The sequence below is a fragment of the Labrus bergylta genome, chromosome 21, assembly GCF_963930695.1.
Source record: "Labrus bergylta chromosome 21, fLabBer1.1, whole genome shotgun sequence".
NCBI classification, from domain to species: Eukaryota; Metazoa; Chordata; class Actinopteri; order Labriformes; family Labridae; genus Labrus; species Labrus bergylta.
In genome coordinates this window covers 4,071,449-4,099,277 of record NC_089215.1, presented here as the reverse complement: position 1 = coordinate 4,099,277, position 27,829 = coordinate 4,071,449, and the positions used below count along the sequence as shown (strand labels likewise).

General features: G+C 40.6%; 1 protein-coding gene and 1 non-coding gene across 2 annotated transcripts; one reads left to right on the top strand and one right to left on the bottom strand.

Moving 5' to 3' along the window:
• Nucleotides 1-239: 239 nt before the first annotated feature.
• On the top strand, nucleotides 240-311 carry trnac-gca (transfer RNA cysteine (anticodon GCA)). The gene has a single exon. It is a non-coding gene; the product is annotated as a tRNA-Cys (tRNA).
• A 1,484-nt stretch (nucleotides 312-1,795) lies between these two features.
• On the bottom strand, nucleotides 1,796-22,627 carry LOC109981810 (plexin domain-containing protein 1-like). The gene is made up of 13 exons (XM_065949907.1): nucleotides 22,070-22,627; nucleotides 12,370-12,527; nucleotides 7,835-7,978; nucleotides 7,679-7,748; nucleotides 6,197-6,319; nucleotides 5,994-6,112; nucleotides 5,772-5,871; nucleotides 5,434-5,532; nucleotides 5,260-5,341; nucleotides 5,115-5,175; nucleotides 4,905-5,028; nucleotides 2,673-2,833; nucleotides 1,796-2,575 (listed from the first exon to the last, which is right to left on the bottom strand). Exons 1-13 carry the CDS (start codon nucleotides 22,143-22,145, stop codon nucleotides 2,456-2,458), a joined length of 1,437 nt encoding a protein of 478 aa, XP_065805979.1. The 5' UTR covers nucleotides 22,146-22,627; the 3' UTR covers nucleotides 1,796-2,455.
• Nucleotides 22,628-27,829: the final 5,202 nt, after the last annotated feature.

Below are 27,829 nucleotides of genomic sequence, written 5' to 3'. Positions count from 1 at the left end.
TTTGGTATCAGTAAGTAGTTGGTATTTGGCGCCATCTGGCGGTGAGGGTTAAAATCTACATCTCGTATAACTGTGGACGGGAGCTACACGCTAACCCTGTTAATAACATACAGTTTTAAATCGTGCTTTAGGGTTTAATTACGAAGGTGCAGACACTAATTATGTACCCTGACCCACAAACGAACAAACACTACTATAGTAATGATGAATACACAACACTCCGCTCTGTGGATATCATCGGGGGTATAGCTCAGTGGTAGAGCATTTGACTGCAGATCAAGAGGTCCCCGGTTCAAATCCGGGTGCCCCCTCTTTTTTTAACCACCTCACATGAACTTTATCGTGTTTTTTATAAATTCCTACAGAAGTGAACGAAAATAACAATTACAACAGCAAAAACTATTATATCCGTTAGTTTTAATTTAACTGTTAACGGTTGCAAGCGCCATGTTTAATACCATTCACATCATCATGTCGTGACAAATATATATATAGATATATAAATATATCTTTATTGTCGACTCAATCTCGCATTATTTCACTAACAGTATCAAAACCACAATCTTTCCAGTATCTTAGTAGTAAACAGCATCTTTCCACAAGTGGCAGTGTAGACACTGTGTAATATTCCATTATTGTATTTTTTTATTTAACTGATGTAAATATGTTTGATTTTTAACTTTTTATTTTTTAATAATTATATTCCTGTCTCCTGTTTTCTTGAGCTGCTGTAATGCAAAAATATCTCCCATGGGAGGTCAATAAAGTTTATCTTTATCTTTGTCTTCTTTAAGACAACATCAATAGTTTGTAAAATAAAATAATATAGTAACTACTTGGACTATTCCACTCCCCCCCTATCTATTATGAATGGTATGTTCCACCTCCTCCACCTGCAGTCTTCAGTTAAAAAAGTTTTATTTCTACGTTTTCTCAGTAAACTCACCACTTCAGGTATTATCAGACACCTTCGTACGCTTTAGTGAACTGTAAGTCACATACTTGTTGATTTGTCATTTGCAAAGGTAATTTGACTTCCTTATGGGCTTCCATCTTCAACTCTCAATTTAAGAGGTAATTAATCATATCATTCAGTCAGCAGGTTTTAAGGTCATTTATCTTTGCTGTGACACACGTTTTTACATTTTTAACGAAAAATGTAAACATGTTTTAGCTTGTATTTATGATAAGTTGGCTTATACCTTATTGGTGAAAGTGAGACCTAAAAGTTAAAAGGGGTTTTCCCTTTATTGTATGAATTTGGCGCCATCTTGTGGCAGTGCTAGGTATCACCTGTCATACAAAAGTGGTTAAAAACCCTAACATTCACAAAGGAGATAAGTCTGTATTTAAATATTATCTTAATGCTGAAGGTGTGTTAAACTGTAGTTTACCAAATACTCTATTTTTATTTATCACTTAAGTGTTGTGGACAATAAGAGTTAGGATTATCTGTGAGGATGCAGCAAATTTAAACATTATTGTTGCCTTTTATTCCTTGATATTTTGTCTTAATATCGACAGGTTTTCTTAAAAATTGAATTATATGCAGCAGTTTTAATGCACACTGTGCACACAAACTATGCAGATGATTGTATGTGACTTTCCTACATGCTTGAATGATGTTTCGAATTTAGAGCTCATTTTTCTAAGAAATCAAAATAGGGTTTAGCTGCAGTTTTAGAATAAAAGCTTGTTACCTTATAGCACTTATCTGATCGTCAATCCACGTTAGATAAAGAGTGCCAATCCCTAACATCGGCCAAGATTGTCAGTCCCCAAGCATGACATCGACTTCAACACTCACCAGCTTTTATTAAGACACATTTTAACAGAAAGATTAAAAAAAAGCTCTCACAACTTGATGCCTCCATTAAATCTCATTCAAATAATATTATTCCAGAGATCTTCATGATGATTATTTAAATCACTATCAGTTATATTGCTAAATATCTGTAAATAGTCCACAGAGAGAGAGAGAGAGAGAGAGAGAGAACATTTCATGAACCACTGGTAACATGGAAATTTCCTGACACAAAAAATAACTACAAAAACTGAATGAAAACAAAAAAAGACACATAGTTAAGTAGAGTTTTACATTGGTTTGCAGTATGAAGGCTTGTTTGATTCATTCCCTGACATCCCCCTCGTAGCGATGGGTATTGTACAGTTTATTCTGTACATTCAGCTTTCTGTCACTCAGACCCTCCAACCCTTGAATAACACGACAAATCCTCTGTGTGTTTGTAAAGAGCAAAAGACTCAGAGAAAAACAGGCAAGAGCTTCAAGAGCAGTTAAAGTTTAAAAAAAACAAAACGTTCCAGCCGCCAAGGTCGGAGTAGGGGAACCCTTTGATGATGGTCGTCCTGATTGTCCATATTGGTTCTCTTGCAGTCCTTAAGATGGTGTCCTCCATTTCTCTTTCTGAGTCCTGCAAGTCCAGCACCCTTGGCATCACTGCTCTGCTTCAATGAAGCCTTCCTTTTCATGACCACCCAGCTCGACTTCAGCATAATTGGAGTGACAGCCCTGGTTACGAAACTTCATAGACGGCCAGTAGTTATTGGTGCGTCGCTACACATAACAGAAAGAAGTTGTAAATGGCCAAGCGGTGGAAGACACAAGTGGTGTCTCTTAAGTTCTGATATATATATTCTTTTGTTCGACTCACCTGCATGAGGTAGAAAGGTGGAGCCACTGTGGGGTGTGTGTTGATGTAATAGACAGCCAGTAAGGTCAGAGCCACGAGCAGAGCCAGCGCAGCCACTACACCTGCTATGATGGCTGTGTTCTCTGGGATCCCTTTAGGTTGGGGAGGACTTGTGTCTAAATCTGAAAGGACAGAAAACAGAGATTTAAAATGTCAAAGCTGTGCTGCATGGAAAAAGCCTGGCTAAAGAAGCGCCTCTAGATGGAGTCTAACAAGTGTGTTTTTTATGGTCTACTTGAGGTCTGCATGAGGTGTTGTTTTACATTCCAATAGTGTGTCATAAGATGTATTATATTGCTAAATACTCCCATGCATGCTCAGGAAAACATCTAGAATTAGCTTTATACAGCGGAAAAACAGAAAAGAACAGATCTGTGTTGCATTATCTGTGTGCATATAAAACTCTGACGAACAACTCTTGAAGAGCCCGGCCAGTCGACCATTAAATCGCAAAACAGAGCATTAAACAGCCCCCACAAAGCCTTTTAAAAAAATTAACCAAGATGGATAAAAGGATCATTTCAGTTTATTACAACTTGGGTTTTTCGAAGTAGCTTTACCCATTTACCACAGATACTGACATTAACGTACCAAAATAGTTTCTGATATCTGGGAACACATGGGCATTGCTACATGGTTGGATGTGGCAAGAAAGAGCAACTTTCCATCAGTGTAGACCAGGGGTTCCCAAACTTTTCAGCTTGCGACCCCCAATATAACGGTGATAGATACTTGGGACCCCACATTTGACGCACTAGGTCTCTCCAAACACTGGCATTAGAACAGCTAAACAATACGCCCAAACACCATCATATTATTTTTGTAATTTATTGTAAGAAACTACTTTTTTTACATACTGTATTTTCAAATTAATGGGTGAAATATCCAATTTTAAACCATTTTCTATTTTTATATGTTTTTGGAAGGAATCTCGCGACCCCCCTAACAGTGTTCCGCGACCCCCCAGGGGGTCCCGACCCCCACTTTAGGAACCACTGGTGTAGACGAAAGATCTGCAATGCTTTGTTTGAAAGTCATGCCAAAAGTGAGCACACCTGAACTCTTGATAGCAATACTCAGTGGAAAAACTGTGTGAACTAGAACTACTTCAAGGTTAGAATAGAATAGAGTAGAATAGAATACATTTTATTGTGTACTTTTTTGCGCAAAAAATGCAGAAATTTGTCTTTGACTTTCCTCTGCGTATTAGAAAACACAATGTGGCCAATTTCCACATGGCAGAAATGAATGAATAGTATCTGTAGTTCGCTGCCACTCTAGTCAATCATTGTGTTTCCACAGCGAGCGCCGCAGTCCGTCAGCGCCGCTATGCTCTGCTCTATTTCTATTTGCTGTGGTGGAATTTCTGTAGTTATTAGGTTTATTCACTGTTTTCTAATGTCAGTCAGACCTGATGGAGTTCAGCTGTTATTAGAACACCAAGTACAGCTTAAAGAGTGTCAGCTGTTCATCCTGATATCTGCAAGGATGTTTGGTAGACTTGTTGTCTGCTCCAGTGTTATTGACGTCACAGTTTACTCTAGGTGGGTCAATGTGACCCTGATAATGATAATGTCTTTTAGGATATATGCGATGCCTTTTCGAGAAGTTCGGCAGATGTGATTGAGCAAGACACGAGTACAGAAGTGTGATGTTGAATCATGTCTCCTCGAGTGTTCATCTGATGTATAAACTTTCATCAACGTAAGCCATCTGAGTCAACTGAGTCTTACTGTGTGGAGTCAAGTCTTAGTAATTTCTTCAACAGCTGCGAGTCTATTTTCGACGGAGTAAGCTGCAGGTAATGCATAAAGCTTGACAGAATATGACAACCCGGACAGGAAGTCAGACAAGAAAACGCACAGTGTCTGGTCAATTTCAAAATAAAACTTTTATAAACCTTTTACATTTTCTGCTGAAAATATACAGTCATCTCTCGACTTCATATGTATGCATTAACGTTCGAATGTTGCATCGCGTCTCTGCCTTGATCAAGGTTATTGGTCTGTGTGAACACCAGGGATACTGATCAAAGGTACAGGACGTCTAGCACAAAGTCTGACACATTGGACTGTTAGAAATGGTCATGGTAATAAACTTTCACCCTGATGTACCACCTTGAATAATGAGATGAACCCTTACTGTAATACCTCACTGTGTGTTTCCCCTAGAGTCTGCTCCAGGGAGATTTACCTCGGGTGACAGGATGTTCTCTGAGCACTGCTGAAGTCGGAGTTGGACCTGGAGAGGAGTGGTTGAAGGTGCCCGTCGATCCCTCAGGTTGTACTGGGTTGTAGTCCTCACAAGTGCTTTTTGCCTGAGTGAATTTCCACATTAATCACTCAACAAAGACGATGAACAGGTTCTCATTTCTCTTTTGTATGAATGGGAAATGTTTCTCACCTCTACTGAACAGTTGTATTGTATCCACTCTTGTTTGTGCCGGTCGATCCCGTCTGAGCATCTGAAAGTCAGCGTGGAAAAAATTGACGAGCCAGGTTCTCTGTGGTTTCATCACATGATAAAATCTGCCAAAATGTCACTTTACCGTTGAAGAGTGTTGCACCAGCCGCAGCCAGTTGTCAGGTTGGATGTTAAGCAGAGGTCGCAGGATATGTGTTGAAGACAAGCTGTAGGAAGCAGACAGAGACGGTTCTGGAGTTTAGGGGTGAGTAGTAAAGGTTGGCTGTGGTTCAAAGGTCGGTATGTAGGTGATACTTACTGGGAAGAGGTGTGAGCTCGAAAGCAGATCCGCTTACAATCTTGGTGAAGTTGATCTCGACGCGATGATACTCATAGATAGTAAATTGTTCCCCCTTTTCTAGACAGAATAGAAAGTATAAGCAGGTCTCCTATTTGTGTTTCTGCTTCGTCTGGTTTAAAGGCAACTTATCGTGTACGATATGAAGCACTGCTGGCGTTAAAAATTAAAAACTAACAAAAAAAGCATCTCAATAATAGCCTCATTAAACGTTCTTTACCTGAGCATTTTTCTTGCACCACCATTTCAGTGTTAAATCTGCTTACTTATATAAAAAAGAACATGTTTAAAGAACTGACCTGAGGGCTTTGAGAACTGAACCGGTAGCATAAAGGCTTCAGACAGTCCTACTTTCACTGGATGCCCTTTGACATCAATTTTCTCCACTGACATAGGAATCTAAAAAAACAAACATGGCGATCTCAGGACATTTCCGCTTTCAAATGAAAATGTATAAAATGTGTAACTAGAAGTGCAGACGGTTCAGATGAAGCAGGAAACAGCTGAACTCCTTCACTTACTTCTTTGTAGTTGAAAACAATGGTTCCATTTCTGTGGAGGACCGCCTGGAACGTATATGGCCCTTCGTCAGCTTGCTCATGCAACCTCACGTTGTCCCACTGAACCACAAATAGATTACCTGAGCAGAGCGGGACACAGACATGGGAAGGTCAGAAGAAAATCCGGAGCTCCCAGATACGTTCCCTGAGGAGCTCTTAGTTACCGTTGTCTGAGAACCTCACTGTTGAGTTTTTGGAGTAACCCGGATCAAAGTTGGCCATGAGGGGAGCGATGTATTGTGTGGCAGTCAGCATTCGATGAGTGATGTCTCCCATGTACATGAAACCTGGGGAGACACACAGGGGAAGATTTTTACAATGCATGCTGCATGATGAACCTACACAGAATACCTTAATTTGTAAAGAAGTGAGAGCTACACTCTGGTGTAGATTCAAACTCTAAATCTTAGATGGTACAGGATGCCTTTTTAAGACTATACAGCACGGAACAACCACAACATCATTTGACATTTGAGTTCTTTGTTGAGACAGAAAGGTTCATTAAATAAATTTGACTTTCAGTTTGTATCTCCTGAAGTCAGGCATTCACCAATGTTTGGTACAATCATCAAAACTCAAGTCTTGTATCGGCACTCGTAGCACAAAATGTCATATGCTAAGTTTTAAATAGGGATTAACAATGAATCACAATTCCATCATTATCCTAAATATCCATTTTTGCAACAAACACATCCCAAAAGTCAGATTTTATCAGAATGACTACGAAAAATGAGTTCATGTAGAGAAGCAATGTTTTCTACTTGTCACCTCTCATGAAAGCCTGGATATAATGGTCATGCTTTTTCACCATGTTGATCCATACAGGTGAAGCTCAATATAGCAACCTGCTACCTCAGGATATATTGGTGCTGATTTACTTTAGTAGGAAAAAAAACTGCCTTTGGATTCATTTTTTGGGGATTTAGGAGAGACAAGCTGCAAACACAGGTACTGTGTAAAATATTAAGAACAAAAAACAAAAGAAATCAAGACAGTGAGTTAGCTAGCACTTTAAAGAAAAAACAAGTTTGTAGTCCATGACATAAAACAGCCCCCGCCCCAAATTCTGCGTAATCCGGCTTTACTGTGTTGTCATGGGCTTGTACTTGTTTTAGTTTACAGAAGCGGGTTTACTTCCAAGAATTTTATCCGAGAGCCAATCTCGATTCAACCTGAAGAACATGATGCTTTGTGTGTATCCCCTCGAGGCAACGTCTCTGCCCAAATCTGAATCTTTTCCGAAACTTGACCAAATAATGTTTTCCCTTAAACATAACCAACACTTAAGACATGACACATTAGTTTGATTCAAATTTACGGTACAGTTTACCTGCTCATGTAGTAGCGTGGCAGCATTTTTTAAAGATACTGCAGCAGGACTGTTAGACTTACTGTTAGAATAACTCACGCCTGCTTGGTTATTGTCTTTGGGTTAAAAATGTAGGACATGCACAGCAAACTTTCAAGCAATTAGAATCATCAGAAAATAAGGCATTTATAGTCAACCAGATTTATCACAGCCTATATCATAAATGCATATCTCCCCAGGGTTGGACAGCATCTTCTTCAGCACACTGGAAGATGCTCAATCTCCTGATTGGAACAGTCAAACTGGCGTGTTGCTATGATATCAAAGTGAAACTCACCACCGGTTGCCACGATGACTTGCCTCAAGTTGTGTCCATAAAACGGGAAATCGAAAGAAAGCGCCACCCTCTGTGGAAAATACCAACGATCAGACACGGCTGGGTGTTGAATTAGCTGGATGTGTGTGTGTGTGTGTGTGTTATTGCTCATCTCACCGCTGCTCGTTGGTGTGCATTGGACAGGATGCCATGAATTTGGACTTGGCTCTCGTGCAGAGCATTTAGATTCACCCACAACTCTTTGCTCCGTCTGTCTGTTGGTCCAAAACTCTGCCATGAGTAATACTTTGTGGAGTCCTCCTGAGAGAAAAAACAGGGTGGTGAGGTCGTCACAAACAGCATGAAATATATTCAGTCTGATTATTAATAATGACCTAAAACTTCATAGTTTGCAGGATTTTCTGGCTAGATGAATAATGGGAGGAAAAACCAATTAAAATTTGAAGTTGAGTTACAAGTTGTGATTGTTTACTAGAAATGAAACCCCATAAGCATGGTTAGGGAGTCCCGCAGAGTATCATAGAATATGGAGAAGATTTGTACTTTCTTGTCACAGACTTGTAAACAAAGCTTAGCCTCAGTGAGTGGGAAAAAAGCAAACTTAAAATTGGATTGAAAAGGCCACAACTTAGTGCTTTAATTCCCACAGAGTGTGTCTGTGTGTTTTATGTGCAGACATTAAAATGTGGAAAGCATATTTAGAAGATGTCAGCCAAGAGTTTTGAAGTTTGCTGAGTCAAACTGCTGACTACAGTTGACTATCCATCATGATGACACTTGAACGTGCTCTTGAGCTTGTTCAAGAAATGGTTCATGGTGTTGTTTAAGTCACACATAAATAAACATGGCTACAGTTATGAATTCAAGTTAAAACAGGAGCAGATTGTCAGAAAATGAACCAGCGTGAAGGATTGATCGATGACAATTTTTGAAAGCAAAATTCTAAACAGTTCTTGGGTTCAGCTTCCTAAACTTAAACTAAACTGCTGGTTGAATTAAACAGCTCATTTGAAAACACTACTTCTGGCTGTGGAAGACGGGCATTTCACAATATCTGACTTCTTTTGAGCCATTATTGAGAGTTATCTTTGGGCTTTTTTGACCATTTTATTGTAGAGAAAGGACAGTGGATATAGAGAGAGAGAGAGAGAGAGAGAGAGAGAGAGAGAGAGAGAGAGAGAGAGAGAGAGTTGGGAACGAGACGCGGGAAAGTAACCACAGGTTGGATCGGAACCCTGGACGCCCGCCCGGAGGACCACAGCCCCCACACATGGGGCACACGCATCAATCACCACCACGCCACTGTCGCCATGACAATGAATAATTTTACAGGGAAAATAATGTGCAGATTATACAATCGAGAAATTCAGTATTTGCCCCAAAAACCACTTCATACCCATCTCATTCAAGGACAGATACGTTTAAGTTATTCATAGGATCTCCATAAGTATCCATACTGTAGAGGCCTCTTTTCCCCACTCTGATCTCTGCATATTTACAGTTGCTATCAGACTGAAAACGTTACTGATACCTCGACTAGAACAGTTGTAATATTTTTGTTTCATTTATTTCTTCCAGCCATTTTCTCACGACATGATCAACTGGTAAAACGAGAAGATTGGGGTTGATGTCAAACTAGGAGGTTGGTTCCAAACTCGGGGCCGGCACCCTACAAAGATCAACAGGATGAAGGTAAGAAGTATTAAGGTGGTTAAAGAAATAAATTAGGAGGCTTTTTTCAACTTCTTGCGAATTTTAGATCATCAGATTATAATATTTGGACAATCTCAAAATAGGGAAAAGTATTATTGAAGATATTAAACCAATGGAAAGAGGTTCTAAGAGCAGGCTGTTTTGTGTTAAAGGGATGTTTGGGAAGCACCCCACAACACATCTGTGACTCATCTCCTCTACTCCTGTCCTTACTGCTCCACTTGGGGGAGCTGTTTACACATAACACACAAAGCAAGAGCTTGTTTCCTCATACAGATCTCCATCCTTGATGGCATTATTAATGTATGCCACAGTTCAAGGTGACAGAGAGCAATGGTTCTGGGGTTTAGTGTGGGCTCTGAAAGTGGAGCAGTTAAATGCAGCACTCTCACTGCCTCTCTGGCTGCTCCATATACAGCAAGTGACCCACTTTCTCCCATCTCAACTGCCTGACACCAGCCGGTGTTTTCTAGAGGGAGGGTGTGTGTGCAGGGGGGTTTCTAGGTGAGGAGAGGGGAGTAATCATGCACTTTTTTTCCCCTCACAGCTGACTGGTTTATTGAAAGGATTCCCATTGGACAAAAGTCTTGGAAATTGGGATGAGACCTGCCTCCTTAAAAAAAAAAGTCAACGGCGGTAAGCGGCAGTACAACAGAGCTATGCCTGATCTTGTCCAAGTGAGTCATTCACAAGCACACACGCGCACACAAACTCCACGCACATCCACGCTTAAACAAACACTGCAAGTTGGCAGGACGAGTCCGTCGTCTGTTTTCAATTTGAACGGAGAGAAAGGTGAAATAAAAGCAAAACACAGTTTATTTGGGTTGAATTTTACTGAGGCTGATTCAAGTGCAAGAGGAGTCTGGGGACATAAGCTATAAATTAATCCTCATCATACACACTTAAATAAACACACACACACAAACACACACACACACACACAAACACACACAGGGATGTAAGAGTCATTTAATGGAAAACTGGCTCAGGACAAGTCCACCTGACGGGAATCTAACAACAAAAACCTCCACTCACAGCCTCTATGGCCCGGCACAGCGTTAAGTCTGTTGCCTCGATTGACCTTTCAGCACAGAATTTTTTTTAATGAAACCAGATTCGGTCCAAAGCTTTTAGAATCTAAAAACATTTTGATATAGCTGGGTAAACGTGATGATTATCTCCTTTAGAGTTCGAGTTAGTGAGGGTTAACCAGGCCAAGCCGACCAGTTGAACATAATCGTTCCAGTCTTTTACCTTTTAAATAAACTTTAAACTAAAATGCCCCTCACTTTGCTTATATGTGGAAGCATACCAATCTGGGACCATTGGGTCAGACCAGAGATAACTTTAAGCTATGTTAGCATCGCTTACACATTTGAAGATGTTTAGACTCCAGCCAAACTTGTAACCCAAACACAATGTGCTAGCAGCTCAAAGCCAAACAAACCAACCATCTTCCTCCAACTGGGAACATCACTAATGTTGGCAGTGTTCTTGTCGAATATGTCATGATGTCTTAACTGCCCATGGCACACAGATCAAGCAAATCCAAACTAAACAGAACCCCAAACTGAACGGGTCAAACTGGTGAAAAATAATCTCAAAATGGAGAGTAAAGAGAATTGTCATTTCAAGATACTTGTTTGACTATCGGGCCTAACAGAAATATTGGAAGAACATCTAGATCTGTTTTGATTTTCCCTTACCCCCTTTTTAGGGCCAACCTATCTGAAATTTAACATCATTTAGGCTGAAATGTATGTGAATCCATGGAAAAATATGAATTCTTCTTGGGTTTTAAGACTGGAATAAAGTGAAATAACAACAAACTTTGATGTTGTGCACTTTTGGGAAGGCATGCCCTCTATGTTAAAAAGTGCCTTACATATAGTGTTTGCTGTTCTTGTTGTTTCTTCTGCTTGGTTTCCTACTCATCGCCTGACAGTCTCATAACTCCCTTCATGTTGTTGATTGGATGATATCCTTTATACCAGATAATTGACTGTCAATCAGCGAAGTTAGCGGATTGAAATGTCTCCACCCAGTTGACTATTTAAAAGAAAACGCAAGTCTTTTATCTTTGTCCGACAGAAAAACGAAGACAGGTCTGGTTTTGTAATCGCTTCCTCATTCAGAGCAGAGGGGTTCTAAAGGCTGTATGAACTTCAACAGCCCTAATAAGATGTCAAAATATTGATTAAAGGGATTGCATCTCGAAGACAAGTAAGACAGTGCTGGCCATTGAGTTAACTGCTTTATACTGGGTTTGCTTGAGCTGCGTTGCTCTGGGAAAGCAAACTATACGCCTGCTGTCGCTGTAATTGTCCGTTTGAAAGCATGGCAAACTGACCAAACCTAATCAAACATGGACAAACACCAAACGAACATGTCCAGTTGGTCCAAACAGCTCCAAACATTTCCATGCACAGACAGACAGCCGGGGCACAGACAACAAACATCTGTGCTTGTTTGTGTTTATTGGAGAATGTTTGATTTGTGAACCATGAACCAAACACATCCTCGAGGACTTTTTCTCTTGTTCAAGTGAAGAACACAAATGCAAACAACAAAACAGAAACGATGCAAATATGTCAAAAGACAAGAAGGGTCTTGGAAATTTTCCGGTTGAGCTGCAAATATGAACACAAATGGCAAAATGTTCCATGCCCTCTTTACTCAGACTTCATACATTGCTATTGTGAATACGTCCAATTACATTTTTGCAATGATATGAAGGTCTGTATGGTGTTGGACTCATTGACGTTTTTTACATCATGTCTTGCCTCCTCCAACTTGAGCTTTCATTTGAAACCTACATTACTGTTGGCTATAAAGGAGAACCTGCCTCTGTCTACTTTTGTCTAAAGTCAACAGTCCTATTGTTTCAAAAATCACCTAGACTGCGTTTTTCTCGTGTTAGAATGGGAAACTACAACAGAGAACGGACAGTCACTTAGATTGTGTTTATTTCTCACCACAATTTGGGTCCCGTTGTCAGGCAGGGTGCTGATATCGAGTCCTCGTCCATCAGTGGACTTCTGGGCTTCTCTCTGTGGGGTCTTTTGGTCCCTCTTGGCTCTGTGAAATCCAGTCAAGTACCCATCCGTCCACAGATCAGTTTGACTCAGCGCATCTAGAAAAAGAAAGGCATTGTGGTAACTGGGCAGAGCCAACACATTTGAATCCAAGAACTGTTGTAGTTTGAAGATATATTTTTTATTCCGGCTGTGGTTATTCTAAATCTGTTATTCATGATCATAAAGATGCACACTGACAGTTCATCAGCAAATAAAGTGCCAAATATATTAAATCTCAATTTAAGAAACGCATGACCATTAGATTCTGCCCTTGTTTTTGAAATGTGTGAAAATAACTCTTAAATTATCTGGTTTAATATCGTCTTTAAATGCAATAGAATTATTATTTTTTGCTTTTAAAGCCTGTGGTCACATCTGTTTTTATTCTTTTTTAGTCAGCATAATGGAGATCATTAGCAGACAGACTTATCCAAAGAAAATCAAATCCATGTTCTGCAGTCTTGGAGCAGTAACTTGACTTAGTGTCTTAAGCAGATAAAGTAAGATGTTTTATTTAAATGTTTGCATTTTATCTAATCATGTGGGATGGGGTTTTGGCTGAACTGGATCCTTAAATGAGATTTTTAACATGTAAGTTCATAAACTGTCATTTAAAGTCTGGTAAACCATGACAGGTCTCTGATTTGAGATGGCACTTCAAGACATGTTTGAATACTTCATCAAACCTGCGCTGTCTAGTTAGCGCAATATATTTTTTTATGATTTTTGGTTGATTTGCTTGTTCATGTGACGATTCAAGGAGCAGCATTAATGGCAGCATTAAAACTCTGGAAATACGGGAGAGAGAAAGAGAAGATGGGGAAATGTAAGTTCAAGAAAAGTTGGCTTCAAGATGAGAAACACAGGGAATGGTTGGGGCAAACAATGTTTATGAGGTGACTTCTAAGATATGCAAAAAAGCTTTTAAACTTGGGACAAAAGGAATCAAAGCCATTGAGTCCCCTATGAAATCTGAAAGGCACCAAAGTCTTCGTCCTTCTTAGAAATAGTACGGCTCCAATGGAGTCTTACAGGTCTGCTGCTATGATATCAACAACTCATGTTGGAACACAGACCGGTATCGTTGGACCTAACCATGACACACCTGTGGTCACTGTTCAACCAAGTGTGTGTGCCGGGTCTTTGTAATATAGCATAAGTAAGGTCTTTTACCTGCTTTCTGTAACATAACAATGAGTAAGGTCTTTTACCTGCTTTTTGTAAAGTGTCTCGAGATAACACTTGTTATGAGTTGACGCTATACAAATAAAAATTGATTGATTGATTGATTGACATCCAAGGACGTTATACCTGGGGGCCCAACCGGGTCCTCCGGCAACTGGCTCCAATTACACCACTGCCTTTGTACCAGCAGGACAAGTCCCAAGGAATCCAACTGTGAGAAGGGAAGCATGCCTATTGGATGCAGCCAGTGGTTGGAAGATGCAAGTCGATCTTAGCCAGGATCAAGCTCAGACTGGATCTGATTATGTGGTCAGTCTTGCAAAAGTCCCTATACATTGTGGAACTAACTCTGCCATGGGAGGCTGCAGCTGGGGAAGCATACGAACTTAAGAGGCTGAAATATTTAGATCTAGCAGGTGAGGCAGTATAAAAAGGGCTGGAAAACACAAGTACTCCCTGTGGAGGTTGTTGCCACGTCTTCCACCGGGCTGCTGAAAGGGATGGGAGTCTGAGGACAAGTCGTCAGGTGGCTGTCAGAGGCTGCAGAGCGAAGCACCAATTGGCTCTGGCTGAAAAGAAAGGATCCCAACTGGGCTGCAAGATGACCATCAGCCTGCATGAGGGGTAAAAGCAGAGGGTGGTGCACCTGGGACGCCAGGTGTTGCTGTTGAGCCCTCTGGAGTTGTCGTGGGCCTATCAGTGAAACATCAAGGAGGGAGGGTGCCCACCTGATGACCCCAATTCAAGACATGATCAAGACTAAATTAAGTGCCGATTACTGTAAGTAACATCAAGTCCTATGAGCTCAACTAAATGTGTTTCTAGAAAGTCTGCAGTAACCCTGCTTTAGGTGGTTTTCATTTTTTGAAAAAGCATAAACGTTGGTTTAAGTTCTCGTTTTTGGCCAAAAATGTCCATATACACGCGATGCATTGTGCTGATTGCTGAAGTTTGTTGTCATTTGACCAACAGTTCATAGATGGATGTGTTTCTTCACATTTACTTCTCTTTTCATCATCCATTATTTCCAAACTGATCCATGAGTCACTGTGTTGTGCAGATTTATGGTTCAAAGAGTTGCGCGGTCAGCAGAACTTGCTTGATCCTTCATCAGAGCGACGGTCTCTGATGTTTTCCTCCTGAGAAACATGCTGAGGGATAAACCCAATTTGCTGTCTAGATTTATTGTGAGCTGTTTGTTCACGGATCCGAGCACTTCAGTAACAGGATGTAGTCATAGTCCTGAGAGAGGGGAAAGACAAGAGCCAGCCTGAGGTTCAGACCCCACTCTCAGCCTCTTTCTTTTAAAATCGTGTTTACAGCAACGTGACCAGAAGTATGTGCACGCTCCAGATCCTGTCCATATGCTGTTTTGTAGTTTTGATCTAGAGCTGTTTTCTGGGTTTGGACGGGTCTGTTTGTTCCAATTAAAAGCGTAATGCTTTATCGTTAAGTGAAACATTAGAGACCAGTTTCCTCCCATGTGTACAGCAATAGTTCATGAAGGCTTTTTCCCTGATTTAACATGTCATGCCTTGTTACATGAAGCCAGGTGCATAAAAATAGTTTCCAACTCCAGCCTGCACAAAGCCCCGACCTTCTAACCCATTGAACACCTTTGGGATGAACTCGAAAGCCGACTGTGAGTCAGACCTTATCAACAAGAACCAGTGATCAACCTCTCCAATGCTCATGTGGCTGAATGAGGGCAAATCCCTGCAGCCAGGCTCCAACATCTGCTGGAAAGCCTGAATGCAGAAGAGAGGAGGGAGGCTGTTGTCTCAACTGATTAACAGCAATTGTTTTCTGGATGTTAAACAGTAACACTTGGGTGTGATGTTTTGGTGTCAGCTTACTTTTCAAGTGCTCAGCAAAACGTGCTGTTTTCTTCTCTTGTGTAGCACTCATGGTTACATTTACATCTGAATATTTCTGGAACTTTTTGCCATTACGCCTTTGTATTTACACATTGCATCCACAACAGAGGTATATTGGTGTCCCTGTGTATGCACAGTGCTGTTCCTCCCTGCTGGTTCAGATGTCACACATTGCCATAGTCTTCCCCCCAATATAGCCTCTGTTTCTACTTCTGATGGCAGATCAGGGGCAGTACGCTTACGCTGATAAGCCTTGCTTAGCAAAAAGACTGTAAATAGGGGAAACAGCCTTGTTCTGTCTAAAAGGAACAAAATCTTCCTGCAAAGCTAACTGAGCTTATAAATATCAAAGTCTCAAAATAAATTTGTGTTTTTACAGTGGGTTCAGATGGGACTATTCCTTTGCTGAATGCACTGGCTTCCATGCTTTAAGGTACTCTTTACATCCTGTATCGACGTAAAGTGGCAAGTTTTAATCAGTACTCAGTTTCCTGCTACATGCAGAGTAAACATACCTCATTTCCACATGCAAAAACCAAACCCACTTGTTTTTCTCACTCCTTTTTTAGCGAATTTTGATGCATCTTGTTGTTTTTTCTCACTTTAAAATGACACCATCAATGCACATGAGGGTCCAGTTGGGTACGCTGTCCTTAAATGTGACCCGGGACACATTCCCCTCCGTACTTTTATTTTAAAGTCGCCATATTTGTCTTAGAAACGCCATCAAATGTGATCTTTGGGATCTTAATTAATCTTCAATGTGGCTTCAGTGCAGTTACACCACTCACTCGTCAAGATTCCAGGTGTTAATGGGGACTGGTTCCTTTACACTTTAAAGTTTTACATTTTTAGATCAAAATGCAGTTATTCTGAAACTCAGTAAAAGCTATACCTTTAGGGGATGCTTTTGTTTCCTATTTACTGAATTAAAAAATCTTAAATTGTTAACGTAAAATACAATAAAAAAAGAGGCAATGATAAAAAAGACTTAAGACACAAAATGGGGACAAGAGGAAGAAATAACGTTGAGAGGTTGTCACACACACAGGGGAGACGGCTCTAATAAGGAATCCTGTCTGATTACAGTGCAGTGGAAGCTATTTCCTCAGCTTCATAACTAGAGGCTCCTAATTGGGTCAGATTGGCAGCATCAGTATCATCACTAAACAGCTGAGGAGGCGTCAAATAGCAGGGGGGCGAAGGTGAGGAAGTGCTTCAGGGAGGTGGAGGAAGACCAAAACATATATACGACTGTGCATACATCTTTCTTCTTTTTTTTAACCCCCTGTTTTTAGCTTTGTAGGTCTTAAAATTCTGCTTTTACGAACTTCCTAAGTGCTTGTCCTCCTTCCTGGAGCACTTCTTTAACTAACTGTCTGCATGTGGGCCTGGATGAACCTCCAACGCAATAAAAGGCTAAAAAGAGTTTAAGAGTGGGAAGGACTTTGCATGAGGACTTGAGTTAAGATGACCTCAGTAGCATCAGGTCTGGCAGACACATGTGTTCGAGGAACCTTTGGTGGGAGAGCGCAAACTGGAGCAGAATAACATCCTGGTGAATTTGAAACGGGGCCCAGAATCCAGTGACCTAAGTGACAGATGTATCACATTTGCAGGGGAATTGCTGTTGGTTTAAACGTAAATACAAACAATAATAGCCTCTTTAATAGACTGAAATGCGTGCAAATTATTCTGACAGTCCTTTAAATTCAAATTTTCCAGTTAACCGCTGGGATGTTGTTGAATTACAGTGTCACTGTTTAGTACAGAATATCTTGAAAATGCCCCAGTGTGTTGACTGCAGCAGGCTTGTTTTGTTGGATTAACAGATATACACCAGCTGTTGTGAGAACGTGGCATCATCGTGTTAGATGTCTATTATATCAGCTTTTTCACACGTGTCTGCATTGCAGCAGCCACCTTACAAATCAAGTGGGTGTTGGGAGTGAGATTGAACTAGGACACAGTGAGCCATATACAGTGTGCTATGGGTATACAGATTGTCTTGAATCCTGTTGCCGTCTCCCACGCGGCTATTTCCTGCTCTCTTTGTCCTTTTTTTCCCCCCAGAAACATACAGTAGTTCTCTTGCATCCTTTCCTTACTTGATTTGATATCTTTAGCAACATTCTTACTATTGGCTGCCATAATTTTGACGACAGCCACTTTAAAGATCAGATTTTTCCATTTGAATGCAGCATTTAAAGGCTGGAAACAGAGGACAGACTAGAGAGAGGAAGAAAAAAAAAAAGCCACGTGCCTCAACTGAGACAAAAGCTAAATGGCCTTACAGTCTGTTCGGCTGGATAAAGACCAGGGATGAAAAATAAATTTCCTGTGAATATGAACTCCTTCTGTGGTTAATGCTCAACACTTTGAAGTTCGAGCACGATCAAGGATATGTTGAGGGCACAAAGGCATGTATTCAGTCCTGGAAAGGAAAAAGAGAATTATCTACTGGTCCAGCTCAAGGAACGGGAGGCCAACATCTTTGCTCCAGAGACAGTAGGAGACACAGAAGAAAGTGAACCATTATGTACTGGGAGTGAAGGAATGATTCGAATCTCAAGATTACAACTTCAGCTTTGATGATCTAGCCAAGCCGTTTTCTGTGTTTGTGGAGATGATGCGTAGGGTTAGTGTCAGGACAAGGATTAGCAAAACACCTGCAGTCTTCTGGCAGAAGCATCCTCAGTGGAGCGTTAATCACAATACGTGGTCACTGCCATATATGTCAGCGTGTCATCGCTGCTTAGCGCGGTGGTTTCGTTGCGGTTGGATTTTTTAAAAAGGCCAATTCATGTTAAACAAGCCTACAGCTTATGATGTGGGAGAGAAGCCATTTGGCACCTGAGACTGAGAGGAACAGCAGTAACCATAACATGCAATCCCAAACACTGGCAGCTGGACTGATAAAGACATGAGAATCAAGAAAATATGTGGCGTTTGAATAAATACGGACGAATAGACGAGGCTCAGAGTTGAAATGTTTGATTTGCCGTCGGGGAGTTGGGTTTTTGTTAAATTTTGGAACTGACTCTCAATTTAGATTGAAGTTGCAGTTTACAGATGGTTTTGGTCTTGTAGTTTACGCTGTGTTGTTTTAGTGCTGAAGTATTTATAGTTTCAAAAGAAGGGGATTATTTTACAGTCGAAGAGAAATGGACAAAAGCTGCTGACATATCCTGAATCCCCTCTGAATAAAACCCATTCAAAATAAATTCAGGTTGAAATCAGTTCTGTCAGTTTAAGTGATTTGTGGTTTTTAAGCTTTGACTTTGAAAGCTACATGAACATCATGAGGTTTTTGGGCTTTTGTCATCTTTTAACATAGTATTAGACATTATATTAAAACTACAGGAAGCAAGAGTTTGACTTAATTTGTTCCCTTTGGCCCGATATTCTTTTGGTGACAACCCAGACTAAGACAAAGCATTCTTGTCGTGGCAGTTTTAGTCCATTCATGTCATTTATCACACCACATGCCCACCAAGACTATTCATCAGTGCAGCCTGTCAGATTGAGACCAGAACTGTCTTTTTACTGATGTCATCCTATCAATAGCTGCATCAGTCTGAAACCAAAATGCATCACCAGTAATAAATGTGTCTCTAGGTTTCTCCTGGTATTTCTCAATAACAGATTGTATATAATTTCAAAATCTGCTTGGAAATCAAATTGTAATGTTTTTTTCAATTATTTTGTTTTTTCACAAATGTTCAATCTTGAAGGTTTTTTTTGTATCTTGAAAACCACTTACATGGTCAATAGTTTCATATTGGTGAATTTATATCTAATGACCGGTGTGTTTTCTAAAGACGGAGTTCACTCAGATGTTTAGGGTTAGGGTTAGCCCAGAACAGATAACGTTATAAATCCATGTCGAACACTCGAGGCTATTAAAAGTGGCAAAATCAGGTTCGGAAGCTCGATATAGTGTATTGGGATTTGGTGACCTGCTGAACGGTAGAGATCATACAACAGGAACAGTGGGATGTTCATGGTTGGGTTACTGGGAGTTTTGAAAAAAGTTATATCCTTACATCACAGAGGGAAGTAAGTAGAAAAGTGACTTCCTTTAATACTTCCGATAGATTTTAGGGAAGTGGTTATGATGTTTACTATTGCAGCATCAGTAAATGTATCCTCATCACTTTGGATATCCTCTGTTGCATCATCATTTGTGGATATTGAGTGAAATGTTTGCACAACTATTGGATAGGCCCAATAAAGTTAGGTTCAAGCATGGGAATAAATGGTTATTTTTGTAATCCCTTGATTTGCATGTAGTGCCAATAACAGTTTAAAATGTAATCATTTTAAGTGTACTGAAAAGAAAAGGGTACATCCCCATCATGCTACATGTGTTGTTTGCTCAGCTTTAACTCTTGCCAGATTTTAGCAGGCTGACATTCAAAATAAGTGGTAAACATTGTACCCGCTAAACATCCCCTTATTAGCACGTTCATGCAACAATTAGCTTAAAACACTTCATTTCACTCCACCCTCAAAGAGTTGCCAGCTGGTTGTAATCGCCTTTACAAGCCTGCCTCGTCCTTACCAATTACACCTGGATTCCACTGCCAAATGTAAATTCACACTTTGCTTTTAACCGTAACATGTCCAATTGGAAGATTGTTTTTCCATTGGTACAATACCACTTTAATAAAGTCCTTTTGCTCCTTCAGATCCATTTGAACCCTGATAAAAGCTTGATTCTGATCAACTTTTTAGGGTCAAAACAACCGTGATATAAAATGAAGTGTTTTGATGTTTGGTATCCTCTACATGCAGCAGACACATGCATTTATTATAGAACTGCTAAATTATCATATTTGGTGGAATCTGGGACTTAATTGTGCTGACGATCATTTGCAGACAGTTTTAACGGTAATGATTCAGCAGAAAAGTCATGAAACCACAGTTATGCAACTCTTGCTGGAGATTTAACACCAGATCTGGCACGGTTTGCAGTTAGTGGTGAGCCGAGCAGATGCTACAAATAGATGCCCTTTGATTGAAGTGATTGAGATCTCAGGTTGTCGATGTATCACCGAGCTTCCAGCGAAACCTTTTTTAGCAAAGACATGATCTACTTTCTGGTGTAAGCAAGCAGCGAGATAAAGTTTTCAGGCTGTGGAAACAGAGCTGCACAGGGGTAGACCGAGTTTTCTATGCCTTTTGTTAGTCTTAAAAGTGAGCTTGGACATTTTTTTTACTCTAATGGTGCTAACAGACTTTGCAATTTGAAGGCGGAATATGAACGTCCCTGTTACACCTCGCACTGTTTAACACTTGGAGGTGAAATGGTGGGGCAAAGTGGTTCAACCCATGATCCGCCATCAGAGATGGTGACGAAGGTGTGATGGGGGGAACCAGCTGGCAATGTGTAATGTGCCGTCAAGGTGGATAAGCACTGTGTGTGTGTGTGTGTGTGTGTGTGTGTGTGTGCATGCCTGAGTGTGTATGTACGTGGAGCTCCCGCTGTGTGCTCACACGTCAGGCCTCTGGCGCTCCCTCTGGGTGTTCTAAAACGCCGTAATGCAATGCGACTACATACACTGACACCAATATCACACCAGCACGGATGCAATGTGTAAGTACAAATGACGACGGAGCTCAGTTATGGCACTGCTGCGGAACTGCAGTCTGTAAGGGACTTGAGTCATCTCTCTGATCTGGTCTGTGTGCCGGGTTGTCCTCTGCAGTGCCAGGCCCCTGATCAGAGGAACTGGGACCACAGGAGAGGCCAGAGAAACTGGAGCACCGCTGATTGTCGGGAGGCGGAGCGTCAGCACAAGAACGGGGGCTGGCTAAAAATAATGTTTCTCTAAGGAGAGCAAAAATACATACATGCGCATACGTATAGACACACAGGAAGCCAGAGGAGTGTTTACAGGTGATGCACAAATAACCACGAACAGAGTGAATAGATACAGTTTGGAGATGAGATAAATCAACTAAGAAAACCACAAACTTTCCAAATAAGAGCAGTCTAGTCTGCCGATGCTCTCATTGACTTTTTATACTTGCAGGAACAAAATTTACAGACATAATCGACATCACTGGGTAGCCTCAAGCATTTTTCTGCTAAGATGCAGGATTTATGATCACATGAAAGTTGTTTTTCAAGCAAATGAACTCCAGACACTTTTAGGGGAAATATAGAGGTTTTGGAATGGCACCTTTAGAAAATCCAGACCCTCACACAGTGTTTTTGAAAGCTTCTTGTAACAGGCAGAAAGAAATGTCAAGGGACCTGTTAACTTCACACATGCATAAATAGACACACAAGTGCAGAAGCCACAAAAAAAAGTGCACAACATTTTTTTTTCCCCCTTGGCAAAGTTGAAGGGAAGAAATCAGGTCAGATTTCTTTTAACCTGAATCAGGTTTTTGGAAGCTGGAGGAAAAAGCTTTGACAGCGTATAATTTAAAAAAAGGAAGTCAGACTTGTTTTCATTTAGAGCATGAAAACAAGTCATTTAGATACCTGTAAGTAACCTGTTTTGCATTGAAGAATGGCGACTTACCTCCATTCTCATGAGCCCAGATGCTCCCCAGCTCAGCCTGGGAGAGACAGATGAGAAGAACAGCACAAAGCCCCATGACCAGCCGACTCTTCTCCCTCGTTCCCCAACTCCTCTCTTCTTATTTTCCCTTTTTACTGGAAACTGGAAGAACAGGTCGCCTCACTCCTCCACTCCCCTGCCTTTTTGCTGCTCCTTCTTCGCCTCTGCTCTCCCACACAACTGCTTCTTCCTCACCTCAGCCAAGGTTTACTGCTTTTCTCCGTCCTCAGAGTGTGTCTCTTCTTTGATTAACGTCCTTGTTTGGCCCTTCACAGTTACTTCTGGTCACACAGATCCATCAAAGCAGAAGAGTTGACAGTGCAGTGGAGTGTTGCAGAGTGAGGAGCTGTGTGTTGTTTTTGCTCTGCATTAACAACAACCTTATTATTTTTGCAGTCTTCTCTCTCCGCTGTGTTTGTCCGTCGGTCTCTCTTTTTCTAGCCTCTCTGTTTTGCTCTCAAACAGAGCTCTTGATTTCTGCAAGACTTCCACAGAGAACAAATATTTTGTATTTCTACATTTCTCCTCTACTTCCCTACCTAAAAAAGGGGTGTTGGAGTTGGGAGGAGCATGTCTCCCCCATGTGGAGGCATGTTGAACCAAAACAAATGTGATTTTGTGTAACAGTAAATCAGATTTAGAATATTTTCCCACAGCCCTGTTGAGAAAAAAAAAAAAAAAAAATCATTTTCCCATGTTTGGAAGCTGGTATGTAAATATGTGGATGCATTAAAAGGATCGCTTTAGTGCCTCTTTTATGTGTCATTGGAGGGTCAGGTTGTCTCGAGAGGTAATTTTAGGATGTCATAAAGTTTGAAAAACATATGTTTGTAATCACTGATGAGCTTTTCTTTTTGTTCAGTTCAATACATTGGACCTAACACAAGTATGAATTTCCTTCTGACAGTTCAATTTCCCCTTTTAAAAACTGACTCTAGGTCAAATACACTTTACCATGTTTTTCTAACACTAATATATGTCTCTAGTCTGTCTACAAACCCCCAGACTATTTGAAAAGTCCTATTTAATATCCGTCTTTTGCCTGCTCCACTTTTCAGAAAATGTGTGCTCAAACAGGCCGTTTAGAGATTTTCCCTTTGTGACATCACAAAGGGCAGTAACTCCTCCCCCAGGTGGGTGACACTCCCACAGCTTGGTGTTTGTTCTGCCCTCTGAGTCTGCCTTCTCACCATCAACAATAGAGCTTGGAGCGAGAAATCCCAAGACACCCATGCAAGAGGGGCTTGGTCAGACACAGCTCATTTACATATTTAAAGGTACAGACACAGAAACAGCCTGTTCTGAGCAGGGCTGAAATAGAAGGGTTTATAGGCATGATCAAATACAGAGTGGATCAGAGTGGATTTAGAGCAAGAAACTTCACACACATGTTCTGGGGAGTTCTGAGACTTATTTAAACTGGTTGAAAGGGAGGAGAATATGTCACCTTTAAAATAATGTAACTTGTCTTACACGATATGTGTATTAGCTTCTACCTAAAGCACTATCTTTTCCTAAACCTTACTCGGTAGTAAATTGCCCGAATCTCACCAAAATGGGACAATTTCACAGAAGTGACCATGCATTTTTGTTGTTACTGTTACGAAATGGGTCACCAACCTTGTCCAATAATGTTAACTGTTCTCAGCGAGTATTAGTGTAAAACGTCCAAACAGACAGCATTTTATTATTACTAACTTGACTTCCATTGCACACAATGAAGATGCTAAAAGGATATCTAGACTGCATCGTTAAAAAGGGGGGCCGCTGGTGAAGCTTCAGTGTTTGATGAGAGAAGGAATTTGTTGTCTTCAGACACCTGTTGTAATAACTGGAGGTAAACAAATAATCTTTATAGTTTAATATCTTCCATGAAGTCTGATTACATTGAGGCTTGTGTTCATTTGGATAGCATCAAACCCCATTAAAACCCCATTAAAACCCAAATCAACAATTTGTTTCCCTCTCGTAATGTTTCCAGAACGTTTGTGGCAAACAGCTGATAACTGTTTCTCAGCCGACGTTGCTCAAAAAGCTGGAATTATCATTTTTAACCATGGATTCATTCACATGTGTTGCTCTAGTTGTTATTTCCGGCAGTAGATCCGTGTATGTCGGATCGGCCCAAAGTAAACAGCAACATGTCACCCAGTGTAGCACTGTGGCTCATTCATGTCTTTAAATGTTTGGTTTTTTTCCGAGACCAAGAGAATATATCAGGCTTTGGATAAACATGCTTGTTTGTAGGATAGCTTCATTGTTGGATTTGGTCTTTTTACATGATTTGTTGACAATAAGGGAATGTGAAGATTATAACCAACCTTACCCTTCAATATTTTTACAGCTTGCTGCTGTTCTGTTCGTGATTGTGCATCTCCCAGTGGGATGGTATGATGAAACATCAGTGGGCGTTTTAGTATCAATATTCAAACCAAGCAACTGCTGAAATGTATTCTGAGCCCACTTGATATTCTCTCCAATGAGTTAATCCATTATGTGGACAGGTCAGACAGGAAGACGTCATGTGGTGCTTTGCAGAGAAGAAACGGGCCTTGTCGAATTCTCACACAGCTGTTAAAGATGATAAAATATGAATCCACAAAGCTAATGGTGAGAAAATATTTGCTTCGTACTGAACTTAATTCTGTGACAAATCACACAAGATAAAATGGTACACACCAAAATACATGTTGAAAAAAGCCCAAAATAATGTCAAACAGGGTAGGATGTCAGGAAACTTTAAATACTAACAGATCAAATGTGCTGCTTAAACTTAAAGAGGACATATTATCCCCCTTTTCAACCTTTTCAAACAGTCCCCCTGTGGTCTAAATGAAACATCTGTGCTGTGCTTTGGTCAAAATATAACATGAATCAAGCACCAGAGGAGGTTTGTGACCCTGTAGAAACCAGCTCTCTCAGAACGCTCCGTTTTGGTGTGTGTGTCTCTTTAAATGTAATGAGCCCCCCCCCTGAGTTTTTCTGGTAGACATCACTCCTCTGTAGCGGGAATAAAACTGGCGGACCTGCGCAAAAGTTTTGCTCAGGTTGGAGTCCATGGGTGGAGATACCAGGGGAGGGGAGGGTATTTTTTTTAACCAGAATCCCACTGTGACATCACAAGGAGAGCACATTTGGAACAGAGCATTTTTCTCTGTGTTTTAAGACTTATGCAGACCACAAACAAAGGACTCGATGGTTTTTTTATTTCACATTTTGTGGGTCAGTAGACACTCAGGTTACCCAAAAATATGTTCAAAAACACTGTAGAAGTGGATTTTTTCAAAATATGTCCCCTTTAAAACAGTGGATTTGGAAGTCATATACGGTGGTGCAGTGGTTAGTGCTGTTGCCTCATAGCGAGGAGGTTCCTGGTTCCATGTGTGTTGTATGTGTGGGTTTACATGTGCTTGCGCATGCATGGGTGGGTTCTTTCTGGGTACTCTGACTTCCTTCCACAGTCCACAGACATACTCAGGACTCTAAATGGCTCCTAGGTGTGAATGTGAGTGTGGCTGGTTGTTTACCATAAATAAGGATGGATGGATGGATACTGATATAACTAACTAATCAATGTACAGACTTAATAATATGATCAGAATGTAGTATCAATAGTGATCAATTTTAATTTAATAGGCTCTGAATCCGCTGGGTTTGGTTGGACATAACCCAACACAGACTGGTCATCCAGAATACTACACTGTGTTGTAGTATTCTGGATATAATATAATACTACATACTACACTGTGTTGGCTCTGTGTTGCAACTCCTCATGAACTTGACTGTTGTCCAGCATCTTAGTTTACAAACACCATGTACTGAGCCTTCTTTCAAACAATCAGAATCTTTCCATACTCACAGACTTCAGTTTGCTGTTCATGACAGTTAGCATTCAGCAATTTTATTGGGACATCCAAAGGTCTTACCAAATCTTAGGTTACTCCATGTGACGCAGTATTGATGATTGGTACTCAATGAACTGTGAGATAGACGTCATTGTGAGCTATTAGGGTTGATTGTGTTTTAGGGGGGATGCTATTGAGCACACAATCAGGCTGTAGATCTGTCTCGAATAGAGTATGAAGCTTTAATCGTTTCAATGAAATCCAACACTAAAGTAAATGAGAAACAGAGAAAGTTTGACTTTTCTGTTCACCTGGTCCAGCTTCAAGGCGCTCATATCATCCAAAACAGACGCAGCACATGCCGTTCTGTTTATACTACATCGAGTGTCTATAGAAGCAGATGTGCTCTAACATGTGCTGTTGGCACGTTCAGTCCTCCTTCATAAATTGTTAAGTGCAAACTAATGTCAAGAAGATCCTCGAACAAATCTGCTGTGCTGATCTTGATGGTGTTCAGTGATATGAGCAAAGAGTACAATCTGCCTGTTTTGTTCCATTACATTCTGCTGTCTTACAAATTGAAGAAAATAAATGTAATAAACAAGTAGAGAAACATGCAGTAACAAGCACATGTTGTTACTGAATTGTTTGATTCTATCAAAGAATACGTGAATCATATTCTCTCTGGCCTTTACAGTTTCCAGAACTCAGAATAATTGAACATCTGTGGTTGATTTTGGTACCATGTATAAGGGATCATCCAAACAGCCTGAGAGAGATCATCCTTTGGGGGGCATCCTTCTTGAAGAGTTCAAAGATGAGTAGGATCAATACCAAAAGTGTATAGAAGTGGATTTTGTTGCCAATCTAATGGTGTTTTCACACATGCACAAAACTCCTGAAGTTTTCCCTAAATGCTTTTATTGACCTTCGCTTACTAGTCATGTTATTGACCAGACACTGAACACATCATGATTTAACCTGATTTCACATAAGGCAGCAGGATATTCTCCTGAGAATTCACCTCGAGCCAATGGGAGGCGGCTGAAAATTTATCCAAGTTTTACCACATTTCTATTTGTGGTGCTTATTAGAAAAATTCTGAGTCGTTTTAGTTTGGGTAGAATCAGTTCAATCTGAACCAGTTCGCTTACCTGCTTCCATTATTGCTGCAACACCTGTTAGGTCTTACAGTATCTGGCAAATTGAGGGGCGTCCAAAATGGCCATGTTTGGGTGCCTTAAATCCTTCTCTGGTCAACACAAATCAAGAGCATTCAGGACCAGAATCTAAAGTTAAAAGGAGGACATACTGGCTGCTGCATTGTTGTCAGAGAAGCCAGCACTTCAACATAACATGTTTTCTTAATGTCTGATGCTGTAGTAAGGTCATTTTAAGATTAAATTCAGTAGATATCTGACATATTGCTCCTTTAACGATTGGTGTTTGGTTTCTATGTAGCAAAAACATTTCCCTAAAAAAAGAGACTTTGGAAAAAACAAACAACAAAAAGCTGACTAGCTAAGTCATTGTTGCTGATTCATCACTGAACAAAATAAGTCAAATTGAATTAGTTAGGGGGAACTTCCAAAAGGCCAAGTAACAAACATCCACAACAACTGAAAGTAAGCTTACTAGTTCCCCCAACAAGTTCTTTACATGTGACTTTAATCTGATCTATGGGAAGAAGCCGGATTAGTGTCTGATGACCATAAGTGACCCTTGCTCTACATCATCCTCCTGCCCTCTTCTACGGTCTCCCCCTTCTCTTTAAATCTGGCACAAATAAGACACAAGACTGTTTCCCATTAGGGACGGAGTCGCACTCTCCTGTCGTTTCCCCAATTGAAAACAGCTTACAAAGATAATAATTTAA